The 13442-nt window shown below is 37.5% G+C and overlaps 1 protein-coding gene across 2 annotated transcripts in view; it reads left to right on the top strand.

Annotated features, from left to right (window-relative positions):
- Positions 1–10434, top strand: part of MPHOSPH9 (M-phase phosphoprotein 9) — a 65190-nt gene extending 54756 nt beyond the window's left edge. The window contains exons 22-24 of one of the 2 annotated variants that reach the window (XM_043981752.1): positions 1167–1264; positions 1804–1872; positions 3918–10434. In XM_043981752.1, coding sequence (XP_043837687.1) covers positions 1167–1264; positions 1804–1872; positions 3918–4019 — 269 coding nt within the window. In that variant the 3' untranslated portion in view covers positions 4020–10434. Of the gene's footprint in view, positions 1–1007; positions 1265–1803; positions 1873–3917 lie in introns of both variants that reach the window. The other variant, XM_043981746.1, reaches the window with a different exon arrangement.
- The last annotated feature ends 3008 nt before the right edge of the window (positions 10435–13442 follow it).

Genomic DNA, 13442 nt, shown 5'->3' with positions numbered 1-13442 from the left:
GGCTGTGTGATCCTGGATAAGTGACTTAATAATAACTCAGTGCCCCAGTCAGTGTTTCGAGAATAGATTAGAACTCTGAGAGGGGAAGATCCAGATCCCACACTAGTATAGTTTTGCTGTCTCTTTGCTCTTATAACTCATTTAACTTCTCTAAGAATTTGGATGCTATACCACTTGACGCATACATGTTTAGTATTGATATCCCTTCATTATCTATCATACCTTTTAGCAAGATGTAGTTTCCTTCCTTATCTCTTTTAATTAGATCTATTTTTGCCTTTGCTTTGTCTGAGATAAGGATTGCTACCCCTGCTTTTCTTACTTCAGCTGAAGCATAATATATTCTGCTCCAACCTTTTACCTTTACTCTGTGCGTATCTCTCTGCTTCAAATGTGTTTCTTGTAAACAGCATATTGTAGGATTCTGGTTTTTAATCCACTCTGCTATTTGCTTCTGTTTTATGGCAGAGTTCATCCCATTCCCATTCACAGTTATTAATACTAACTGTCTAAGAATAGAATATAAGTTACAGAGTTTCTGAAACTGTTTAGGTGGAGGGAGTTTTCATACCAGGAATTCCCCACACTCATTAAATCCAGTTCTGGACCAAAAAAACCAATTAAAATTGTCTGTAATTCTTCCTACTGGGGCCATACTCTGTCCAATTATTTCTCAGTATCTGAGATATAATAGTTTACAACGTAGAAATGAAATAATTTCCTTACTTTGAATATTTTAGTTTTCAAATGAAAGTTTACTGGTTGGACATTTTGTAAAGATAGCCATAAATTCTCTAGAACTCTTTAGAGAAAAGGTACCCTATAAAAGAGGTGATTATAGCCTATTGTTTTTGCTGTAGCCTTCACTGCTTAAAAAAGTGTTTCCATCAAACAACAGAACCTTTTCTTTGAATCAGTGTAACACATCTGTGTCTAGCTATATAGTATTTAATCTTTGTGTGTTTATTAAAGATTGGTTTACAAGTGACCGTCTTTCCTCCCGTTAGAAAGCAAACATTCAAGCAGTACTACTACTGATCACCATGTTAAACATAGCTCTTGTACTTCTGAACAATCATTGCCAAATGGAATGAATAAAATATCTCTGACCTCGAACTTGGAAAAGAATAAGTCACCTTATGAACCCTGTAAAACTAAATCCACAGCAACATCTTATGATAATGATTTTGAATATCTGGCAAATGTGAGGACCCTGAGTGAAACGGAGCAGCTTTTTGATGACCTTACAAAAGAAAAGCAGCAGGTAAAGACAGCCCTTTTAAGAAAGAAAGCAGGGGGCAGCTAGGTGGCCCAGTGGATAGAGCACCGGCCCTGGAGTCAGGAGTACCTGAGTTCAAATCCGGCCTCAGACACTTAACATTTACTAGCTGTGTGGCCCTGGGCAAGTCACTTAACCCCATTTGCCTCACTTAAAAAAAAAAAAAAAGAAAGCAAAACATTTTGGTCTCAGTTTAGTGCTTATGACTAAGGAATGGGACAGAAGAGATTTCAGTTGAAGCTTCACCTTTAATGGGAGGGAGAAGTGCCATTAACTGCTCTGCCTGGGCTTTCCCAAGAGACCTCTGTCCATCCCCTCTTCCTGGTAGTTACAGCTCTCACTAACAGGAGGGATGGATTCACTTGAAGACAAACTAGGCAAGGGAACAAAGATGAAGATACAGTAAATCAATTTATTTTTGTTCACGTTAAGTTTGAAGAAGTAAAGAGCCTTGAATTAAACCTTGCCGTTAAAGTAGAATTCTTTTTAGAATGTTGTTTTATGGTTTTTGCATGTGTTCACAGATAGAAGCAGCACTGAGTCGAATGCCTACTTCGGGAGGAAGAATGACCTTGCAGACAAGATTGAGCCAGGTGAAAGGCATTTAAATCTGTCCAGAGGCTTTCAGGCTTTCTCTACCCACGGGAGGTTTTCTTGGAACTCACTTGGGACTCACATTTTCCTCACATTAGAAGTCCACTATTGAATCTGTCAAATGCTTCTCTCTAAACAGAGAGTGACTACTGAGGCCAAAATGCATTATTTTTTAAATGATCACTTTCTACTTGAAAAAAATTAGAATGCATTTTGGTGTTTTTCTGTAAGTGATAGAATTTTGGAGGATTCCCAGCACGTGCTTGTTTTTAAGAATATCCTTTGCAAATTATAGTTCTCTTACACTCAACCATTGCAAAACAAGATTTGAAGGTTTTCCACAGCCTCTAGCATATCTCTGAGTCCCTCAATTTAGCAATCACTTAAAATAGTTGCACTTTGCAACTGGAATTGTTCTGTGGATGTCATTCCATTAATTGGCCAGGAGGTGGTGCAGGTTAAATAACCCAAAGGCATTTCTCCTGGAATCTTCTCAAAATAAAAGAGAAATGCTTATAATTATAGGGCTATTTTAGCTTTGTTTTGTCTTCATTATTCTCTTTTGTAATATCTTACACATTACAGCAAGAGTATTAGCTCTTAAGTTGGGGAGTGTTTCTATTACTAAATAATTTTCTATCCTGCCTTCATGATTTCTTACATGATTTCCTAAGCCTTTGGGGAAAGTTCCTCTTAGGCCTTTTTTTAAAAGTGATTTGGGAAATCAAGGTTGGCAGAAATCCTGCTGCTCTGGCACCCTGCAGAATAATAGCACATAAAATGTTCAAGGCCTAAGGACCTTAACTTACCTTTTTTTCTCCTCTACCCTTCAATCTTATTTTGTCCTGAAATAGTTAGTTTACATTTCAGAAGATGTAACTCATACACATTCTTTCCATTTCAGTGGTTCTTTGGATTGTCAGAGAGAGAATCTTGCTGTCTGAATCAAAACCCTTCCCAAATCTGTGGGCTTTGTTTTCTCAGAGTTTAAGCTCCTTGGGAGCAGGGACTGGTTCATTTCTGCCTTTGTTTTGGTTGCATGTTGAAGTCAATCAAATTTCAGCTAAGAGCAGATGATGTAATTCTTTGTGTCTCATCAGATAAAATTGAAAAACCTCATTTTTAAGACAGTATTCTAAATTGATAATGGTTTATAACATTTTAATGGTCACAATAGTAAAATCAATCTATGTATACAAATCAACTTCAATTGATTTTCAAGTTACAGATTTCAAATTCTGGCAAAACATTCCTTGCTAATCTGCTAAAAACACCCATCCCTCCACCCTTCCAGTTTAGGGCTTTTTTTTTTTTAAAAGAAAACTTCCAGTGTCCTATTCTTTGGTATAATAAGTAGGTCACAGTTATGAACTTCTTTACAAAAGACTTTCTTCAACAAACCCTACCGCACTATGGGTAGGGTTTACAAGTGCTATTCTCATTTTACAGATGGGGAAACTGAGACTTAAGTGATTTGGCCACCGTGATATCACTAGAACCATTAACTCAAACCCAGGTCCTTACTACAAACCTGGTGTCCTTCTGTTACATATACATCTCTATGTATCTCTAAATTTCTTCCTGTCTATATAAATGCTCTAGATTAAAAAAAAAAATACAAGCATGGCATATAGGGGACAGTTGTTATTTCAAAATCCATAGTAAAAACAAGTAAAGTTCCTAAAATAAGTTTACTTTTTTCCCACTGGAATAAGAATAGATATCTCCTAACTTTCCTATAATGATATTCTTCTGGTAAGATCAGCTTTTATTCAAAATGTGGGATCCTTTTTGAAAGTACATAATTATTTCCCAAGGATGGAAATTTAGTTTTGATTATTCAGTTAAACGAGGAAAGTGATCAGTGAGGTTTGTGCTGAAGATGAAATAAAACATGTTGACAATCTTAATGCCTGTAGTTGCTCTATGGCAGAAGGAATGGTAACTTTAAAAGCAATTTAGAAACAATAGCTTTGCTAATAGTTACAGAGCCATGGAACTTATTGTATGCTGCTAACCTAACATTTTTTCTGTGTTTATTCAGGAGGCCTTAGAAGATCGTTTGGAAAGGATTAATAGAGAACTGGGTCCAATTCGCATGACACTGAAGAGATTTCATGTTTTGCACTCCTCTGCAAATCTCTGAGATTTGTAGCTATTAAATTTTGAGACATTTTTCTTTGCACTAATGTATAATTATGCACTCAGAAAATGCAAATCATTTTATACTGTTTGTAAACCCTCAAAGATAGTTTTAAAATCATGCTATTTACACTTAACATTTTATACTTCAAGTAGCCAACATATATTTTAAAGATATTTTGTTATGCTCAGGAATCTCTTTAATTGTATATTTTACTATTTAAAAAGTGTTATTTTTAAATAGTATATGTCTCCAATTTATAAGGATAAGCAAGTATAAACATGGAGGCTTTTTGTTTTCTAAAAACAAAGTGTTATCCTTTTAAAATTAACTTTGCACACCATTTTATATTGTAAATATGAACTTTGGGATTTTTTATATAAGTACTTAGCAGCACCTAGCTTTTTATAGTGGCAGAACAATTGAAGTTTAATGCAAAAAAGGATTTCAGAGTCACATTGTATTTTGTTTTTAAAAAATCTGATGCAAATCCTATTTCAAATACAGATTGTAAGAAAATGACCAGCTACTTATCTTTTGGTAGATTAGAAAACTAAAAGTAGTTTCAAAAATGAATAATATAAGATTAGCTGTCATTTTCTCCTCTAAAATGTATTCTTTGTGAGGAAGTAATGAGAGGGATTTAATTCTTTATTTTGACACATGACAGTACTTGAAAATTGTTAAAGATTATTTACTGCATAGAGGAGAAGCCTGGGCCTGTAGAAATAACTAGTGTTGACATGGAATATCCTTTGTTTTAGTGGTATTCTTGGAGTTCCTTTATTGCTTAGGAGGCTTTGCTGGCTCCCTCTACTCCAGTCCTAGAAATGTACTGTGGGTACCACACCTGAAAACTACTTGCTACGACTTGAAAGAGTTTAACAAAATGGTAGCTCTGGTTCCTGTTATCTGTGGTGACTTTTACCCAGTCAGCTGTTAGCGGAGGGTGACAAATAACAACTCCATAGGTGCCCCTGCTTGTATATAGCAGGCTCTGGTAAAAGCACCAGTCTTGACTGGGCCTTCACTCCCAGCCATCTTCTCTGCTTGGCATATGACAGGCTAAGTGTGTAGACGGGGCTTAGTGTCTTCCTGTCTGCTCTGGCAGAGGGCACCAACCGACTGCTCTTGGCAAAGCCAAGTGAGAGCCACTGCTATTGGGGCAGTGATCAGTCAAGGTGTAATGATATCATCATTCAAACTCTGCACCTTTATGAGCACCCAGCTTTCAAAATTAGTTTATAGTTCTACCAGAAAGTTCCAGTTTTATATTTTCTTTTGCCTTTTTTTCTCTAATGTAGTTATTGACAACATAAATTTATTGATGCAATTCAGCCTCAAGATATAGAAACACACACACATACATATGCACACACACACAAACTTGGGTCTAGGGGTAGGAGAGAGATCTTGGAGCAGGGTTCCAAGCCAGTTTGGAGGAATTCTGTCCTGGGAACAGAGTGTGCCTGCCTGCTGCCATTTCTGCCTGTGTCTCTCCTCCTCTTCCCCAATAGGGTATTTAGGAAACAAATCAGAAGTCACTCCCTATCAGTAGGGATCAAGTGCCTTTATTTTTTGTGGGTATTTTCTTCAGGCTCCTTTTAGCCTCCTAGTAAGATATAAAGGAAAGGAAAAGATCATCCCATTCATCATGTAAAAATCTAGTGAAAGGATTGGCCTTACTATTGATATCTCTGGTATATACTATTTTCCCACATTTGTAAGTGTTTAAAAAAACAATTGATCCTCTGGAAATTATAAAGAAGTTACATTCTATCCTGCTTTTCAGTTACATTTTTAAGAAGAAAATTAACATAGCAGAAGAGATTATGGTTTTATCTTGTCCTGTATTTATCTCCAAAGTAGCCAATATTGGATTATTCCAAGAATGATATTAAAATTCTCCAGTGAATATTCTTTACTCTGTCTCTTGGAGAAGATAAACTTTGTTTTGAATAGTGTAACTGATTAGAAGTAACAGACAGTTTGTACTTGCTTATACACAACAGAAATGAAGATTAAAGAAAGAATATCTATCTTTGGTGACTCTGATTTCCTCAGTGTGGCTCCTGCCCCCAGTAGCACAGATCAGACCCCATCTAGATATTCTCATCTTGCCTGAACCCTGTCCATGTAGCCCCATAAATACACCAGGGAGGTCTCTGCCCAGCCCAGAGGTGTTTTCCTTTGAGTCTCTTAACATTCTGTAATATCAGTGGAGTGGGTGGGTTGTCCATCTGTTATCCCTGGCTCTTGCTACACGACTTGACCGCAAGTCAAGTTTCCTATCACTTATCTCTTTGGTGATACCTTTTATGCTGCTTCTTGTTGTCAGTTTACCGGGTTAATGCATATTTATGTCCATCATACATCTGCTCATTGCTCTTTAGGTAACTTCCATTTTCTAATTCATGGGATTATAGATTCAGATCTGGAAGAGACGATTAGGTCAGTTGTCCAAACCTGGCATTTTATACTTGAGGAAACAGAGGCCCAAAGACATTAAGTAGTTTGGCCAAGGACAAAAAGGTAGTAAGACCCAGGATGTGAACCCAAGTCAGTCGCCTCCATATCCAGTGCCCTTTCTGCTGAACCACACTTTATTCTCTTTGGTATTTTCCCTTATTTTCAGATCTTCTGAGGATCAGTCCTTCAAAGCCTTTGGAATTGCATCACCTCCATCATGGGCCTGCTCTGTCATCCTTGTCTTTTTTCCCCATTAGTGCCAATTCTTCTTCCTCATGCAGCATTTTGAGAACAGTGATGTGAGAGTCCAAATATGGTGATTCCGATGTTAATAGAAAAAAGAAATCGTCATGGAAATCTTTATAGTGTTTTTTTTCTCTTCCATTTTTTTTTTTGGTCCCTCCTGGTTTCATCTTTAAATGCTTTTGGATATGATCTAGCTTAACTATTTCCCATGCCATACTATCTGCATTTTTTTCCTCCACTGCTTCTTGCCAGTTTATGAAATATTACGGCTCATTTTCTTACATTCTCTGTAAGGCTTTGCAAATGAGTCTATGCTTTGAACTGCTATTGCTCTAGGCTACCATGTTTCTGTGCTTAATAAGGAAAGCAGATGTTAACATTTTGGCCTCATTGTGATGATTGCTTTATGTCAATTAAAATTCACAGGAAATGGTGATACTTCATGTTGGTGTCTGTTCCTTTATCTGTTTCACATTTTCCCCTGTCAGTAATCTATTTAAATGTCAGATTGGAGCTATTTTAATTGCACATTATAGTTTATCTTTATTCTTATTTGTAAATCTTAGCACATAGTAAGTGCTTATGTATTAGCTAGTATTAGTATTAACTGCTAGTGTTATACTTCAAATTTTATGTTGATTCTCTAATAAGTGAGTAGTCTTACTGCACAAACAGCTGATTAGGAAATGATGCCCACATTTGTAACTAGTCATTTCCTGCCTTTTTAAAATATAGGCAGTTTCATTTTTAAGTGTAATGTTTGGTTTTTGGTATGAGCAATGCCTTTCCACTATCTGTCTTCCTAAAGGAATTATTCCATTATATGGGAGCCTTTGGTCCCTTTTGCTTCTTAATCTTGTGCTTTGTTTTCCTAAAAAAAAGTTTTGCAAGCTTAGCACAGTTGTCTAGCATGTAATAAGTGCTTGTATGTTAGCTAGTATTAGTTATTATTATACTTGAGATTTCATGTTGTTTTCACTCTCTGCTCTAATAAGTCAATAATAAGTCAATAGTCTTACTACACAGACAGCTGATTTGGAAATGACTCTTGTGTTTGTAACTAGTTATTTCTTGTCTTTTGAAAGACATAGCTTAATTTTTGCATCTGTGATGTTTGGAGCTGGTCATGTCCAGTGCCTTCCAACTTCATCTCTTCCTGAAGAAAGTATTCCATTATATGAGGCTTTTTAAGAGAGGTCCCTTTCACTTCTTAAACCTGCACTATTGTTTTCCTTAAAATGTTTTGCTCTCTTCCTTTATGCCTACTTTTATAATGAGGTCAGCAAGTGTGTGTGTGTGTGTGTGTGTGCGCGCGCGCGTGTATTCTCTCTCTCTCTCTCTCTTTTTTTTTTCCCTTAGTGAGGCAATTGGGGTTAAATGACTTGCCCAGGGTCACACAACTAGTTAAGTGTCTGAGGCCGGATTTGAACTCAGGTACTCCTGACTCCAGGGCCGGTGCTCTATCCACTGCGCCACCTAGCTGCCCCTGTGTATTCTCTTTGGTATCTTCCCTTATTTCCAGGTCTTCAAAGCCTTCAAAATTATGTCACCTCCATCATGAACCTGTTCTGTCGTCTTTGTCTTTTTTTCCATTAGTGCCAATTGTACTTCCTCATGCAGCATACTGCAGTCTGATTTGGAGGGTCTTATCAAATTCTTTGTAGAACTTCTCTACCTCCTTATTCCCTCTGTAACTGCTAGCACAGTTGTAATTTTCTTCATGGTGGTCTTTTTGCTTATGCTCATCAAGAATACCACCCATAACCAATGAAATATTTCTTCTTGTCTTTGAATGCAGGAGAAAATCAGCTCCTATATCTCCCTCTCCAAGATGAGCTAACCTTCCATTTTGGTACAACTGGCTTCATTTGTGTCAATATCCACAAAACTGGTTTCCTCCAGTAGTATGTAGTCTCTTTCATTAATCAAGGGCCTGACATTTAAAAGTGTCTATAGTGATTGTGGATACTATAAAATAAGTGGGATTTTGGCGGGGCACCACACAACCACCATCACTGTAGTAGTGGAAAAGGTCTACATAAGACTGAAGGCCATTCTGTACTTGGTTTCATGGGTTGCCACGTCCACAGAGTTCATCTCATAATTTTCAATTTTCTACTTTAAGTAGAGCCTGGATGACCACTTGTTGGTGATAACAGAGTGGGATTTCTTTTCAGGTATGGGTAAATGGCCACCAATATCATTTCCAACTTGAAAATGCTGTGATACTTAGCTAGTTAGACACAGTCTGTTACAGCTTCCTTCCTTGAAACTTTTCCAGAATGTTAGAACTTTTCAGTATTTGTATACTACCTATTTTTTTTTTATCCTTCTACTTTTTTTGTTTGTTTGGTTTTTGGTGAGGCAATTGGGGTTAAGTGACTTGCCCAGGGTCACACAGCTAGTCCATGTCAAGTGTCTGAGGCTGGATTTGAACTCAGGTCCTCCTGACTCCAAGGCCAGTGCTCTATCCACTACGCCACCTAGCTGCCCCTTGTATACTACCTATTGTGTGTAGTCTTTGAGAACCCAGCGTTCTACCCATGCCATGATGAAAAAAAACACCAAACTGTGTATCTTGCACAAAAGGGAAAACCAGAAAAGGTCTCTCCCTGGCCCTTTTTTTTTTCTTTGCTGCTTTTTATACCCCGCATGGAATTTTAGCAAGCTGGAACAGCAGACTTATTTAAAAGTTCTGCATCCAAGTCTGGAGAGGTCCACTCTGACCTCTGCGTGCTCTTCGCTTCCCAATTCTTTGTATTGTTTAGAAATGACTGACCTTTTGCCATGGCTGCCTTTTTAATGCAAATATGGAGAGTCCACAAATTGTTGATGCCTGTAAAATCTGCCCCACCCTCATCTGGTGTTCTTAGCATGAACTTGCAATGCATTTTTTCCCTTTAAACTAATAGTACTGTGGAGTATTACAGACTTTTGTGGGCTGGTTGGATAATTTAACCATGATACATTGGTTCTAAGAGAAAATGGATTCTAAATTCTGGACAATGAACTTAAACATACTTGATAGTTGAAGGTTGTATAAGCTTTGTCTACACACACACATACACACACACACACACACACACATATACACACAATCTCTCTCTCTTCCTATAACCCAAGACCTTCACTTTTCTGCTTTGTGCCTGGCACATAGTAGGTGCTTAATAAATGCTTGTTAATTGCTTGAAAGTAACAGGAACAATAATCTTGGAGAATACGGGTTCAGATACTACCTAGATTCTACACAAAGTTAGTCAATTTCAATTTATCTGAAATAAATAATAGGTGCAGGATGATTTTTCCAAAGAATATAGCCAAAATATTTTTCAAAAATAATTTTTAAACAAATTCCATTAAAATACACCTCTTTGAGAAATATTAAATGTAAGTAGGAATATACAAAGGAAATTATCCTTAAAAGGACACTTCTATTTATCTTTTTGTGAGTATTAGAAAGCTTTAATATCAGTGCTGTAAAATTACTATTTTTTTAGATTATGTAGATGACCTAGAGTCTAGAAAAGCTACCTGGGTATTTATGTACTGGAAGTTTTCATTTTGAAGCACTTATATTGTAAAATTTGCTAACAATGTTTTGCCTTCTAAGTTCCTGAAAAACATGAGCAAATGTCACTAAATCTTTATATGCTGCAGGTCTTTCAAAAGCTTTGCAAAAATAAAATGCAAACCTTTTTGCTGTCTTGAGTGAATGGGTATTGTCATCAGACCTATCTACCCATTTGGTCCTCACTGAACAATTATACTGTAGAGAAGTTGCTAGAAAGATTCCCATCTTTTCACGATTGGCGATTAAAACATAGGATAACTCTTGAGGTCTCCTATTTACTATTGCTCTTGAGTTTGGAGGGTTTTTCTTTCTCTCTCCCCGTCCCCCCCCCCCCCAGCCTTACCATTTGATGTTTCACTCAAGTCTGAGGAATCTAATCACAATTTTTGAGTTTGCTGTATTGTAATCTATTGACCTTCCTAGATAAAAAGAATTGTTTTGTTTTCATGTCATTGCTTTTTTTTTTCAAGATAAAATAATTGTTGAACTGTTTGTTGTTGGACACCATCAGATCTTCAATCAATCTGAACTGGTTCCTGTGATCTTAGCCATAGGGGGACAGCTTCCATAGCATTGGCAACCTGTACATTTTTGCTCACCCCATTTCTGGCCCTGGCAAGTTTTGTGCTGAAGGTCTACCCATCATGTAACAACTTCATCATATCAGTGAAATAGTGATGAAATGGCACACATTAGAAGTGTGCTTTAGGCATCCTTGGCGGTTCTTTTACATGGTTCAGATTCTGAGATTGATTTTTTGTTAGACTGTAAGCTTTGTTGTAGGGGGGAACCATACTTTATTCTTCTCTATATGAACTTAGCTTCTAGCACAGTGCCTTACACATGGTAGGTATTCAATAAATATTTCTAAAATAGTCTATAGTATGGCTTGCCTGTTAGGAATACTAATTGGGGCAGCTAAGTGGCACAGTGGATAAAGCACCAACTCTGAATTCAGGAGGACCTGAGTTCAAATGTGACCTCAGACACTTGACACTAGCTGTGTGACCCTGGGTAAGTCATTTAATCCTCATTGCCCCTCGCAGAAAAAAAAAAAAGAATACTAATCTATAATATTTAACCACAATAAAATATGTTTCTTAAAGCCCTACACCATGCTTTGGATAAGTTAGAAGTAATTTGTTTGAATCCAACTACTGCTATACTGTTGGTGGTATCAGAACATGGGCTGAATTTTGAATGACCCTAGAGAGCAAGAAGCTTGTTTTTTGATAGTTATCCTTTTAAATGGCTCCCTATGCCCCCAGAAAACCCTAACTGATCCTAGTGTATTCTTGTTTTTTTTTTTTTTTTTTAGTGAGGCAATTGGGGTTAAGTGACTTGCCTAGGGTCACACAGCTAGTAAGTGTTAAGTGTCTGAGGCCGGATTTAAACTCAGGTACTCCTGACTCCAGGGCCGGTGCTCTATCCACTGCACCATCTAGCTGCCCCAATCCTAGTGTATTCTTAAGAGGTGGTGGGAAAGTAACTTATGGTGAGAACTGGGCAAGTCACTTCCCTTCTCTGGGCCTCAGTTTCCTTATTTGTAAAATTGAGGAGCTAAGACTAGATCACTAAAGTTCATTCCAGTTCTGATTCTTTGACCTCTTTGTTAAGTTTATTTTGGTTTTGTTAAGGGCTAAAATTCTAGCTAAACTGTCTAAAATATCTAATGAGTGGTCGCCAATAAATTATAAGCTTTAGCAAGAGTTAGACTTTTAAGCATTTATTAAGGAGAATAAGAATTTGGTAAAGAGAGAGAAAGGCCTAGATTCCTATCTATTAAAGGGAGAGCACATTTCTAGCTCCGCTCTCCCTTAGAGTCCAAAGGAAAAAGAGCGAGACCGAGCGCCAGTCTCTTCCTTCCTCCTCCCACTAGCCCACGTCACTTCCTGACGCCAAAGAAAAGACTCCTGGTCTTGCCCTCAAAGACCTTCGCTTCATGGGCGGAACTCTTCTACAGTAAGTCTCCAGCAGGTGGCGTCATTCCAATCGTTACAGTTTGAACCTTGTAGAATGAGAATTAAAAATCTTCCCCCACCCCCACATAACACCATTAATGCCACACAGGGATACAGTGTCCAGCCTCTGACATTGAAGCTAAGGGGTGAATAAATAACCTGTTATGATTCTTTAATTGATGGGCTTATTCCAAGCCCTTTTTGAACCTCTTCATAGTCAGCCAATATCAGTCTTTGGAGTACTGATACCCATATATTTCCACAGAAGGTAGTCCTTTTATTTGTTCCAAAATAGTTACTGAGTTTCAAGTGCCTCATCAGTTCTATATTTCAGGATTTGGTGACTGTATTCATATATTTCTATAGTTTCATAAACAATGCTTCTATAGCCTCCCAGCCATTGTTGTTGCAGGTTGATTTGTCCTAATTTGAGTTGTCCTTTCCTGGAGCTTTTCCCATTTCGTTGTTTTTGGGGGGCTGGGGGAGAGAACAAATTCAATATTCTTGGTTTGGTGCATCTAGGTTTTGTAATGTTAGTAGGGATAATATAATTGTTTGGCCTCTAACATGTTTCTTAATGTTACTCTGTATTTTCTACTTTTGGACCAAGGCAGCTCACTGTACCACAGTGTTAAGTGAATTCTTACATCTCTTTCCTTATTTGTAACTCATAACTCGAAGCCCATCACTTTATGTTGTTATATATTTTTTTCCTAAATAAATTGCCTTACACTTGTCCATACCAAAACTCATCTGCCACTTTTCTCTCTATGCACACAGTCACCTAAGATTTTGTTGAAATTTATTCTCATTTGCCTGGCTTTCCCTACCCAGAAAAGCTTAATGTCATGTGCCAGCTTGGGGATTACCATTCTCTCTTCAACCCAGCAGAGCAAAAAAAAAAAAAAGTGCCTATTGTGTTAGAGACACCATGCTAGGCAGTAGGGTCTACAGAGACAAAAAGAGTTTCTTACCTGGAGGAAATTACATTCCATATGGAGATACAGAACATGTAAATGGTAAATATGATAGTAGTCTGTGAAGAGAGCAATAATTGTTAGAGATGGGGAGGTGAGGAATCAGGAAAGACTTGATGGTAGGATAGATCTTCTTAACTGACCCTTGAAAGAAAACTGTAATTCTAAGAAGGAAAAGTGAGGGAATGCTTTCTAGCATGGG

The sequence above is a fragment of the Dromiciops gliroides genome, chromosome 1 (assembly GCF_019393635.1).
Source record: "Dromiciops gliroides isolate mDroGli1 chromosome 1, mDroGli1.pri, whole genome shotgun sequence".
NCBI classification, from domain to species: domain Eukaryota; kingdom Metazoa; phylum Chordata; class Mammalia; order Microbiotheria; family Microbiotheriidae; genus Dromiciops; species Dromiciops gliroides.
The sequence above is the reverse complement of the archived record's forward strand: the minus strand, read 5'-3'. Positions and strand labels throughout refer to the sequence as shown.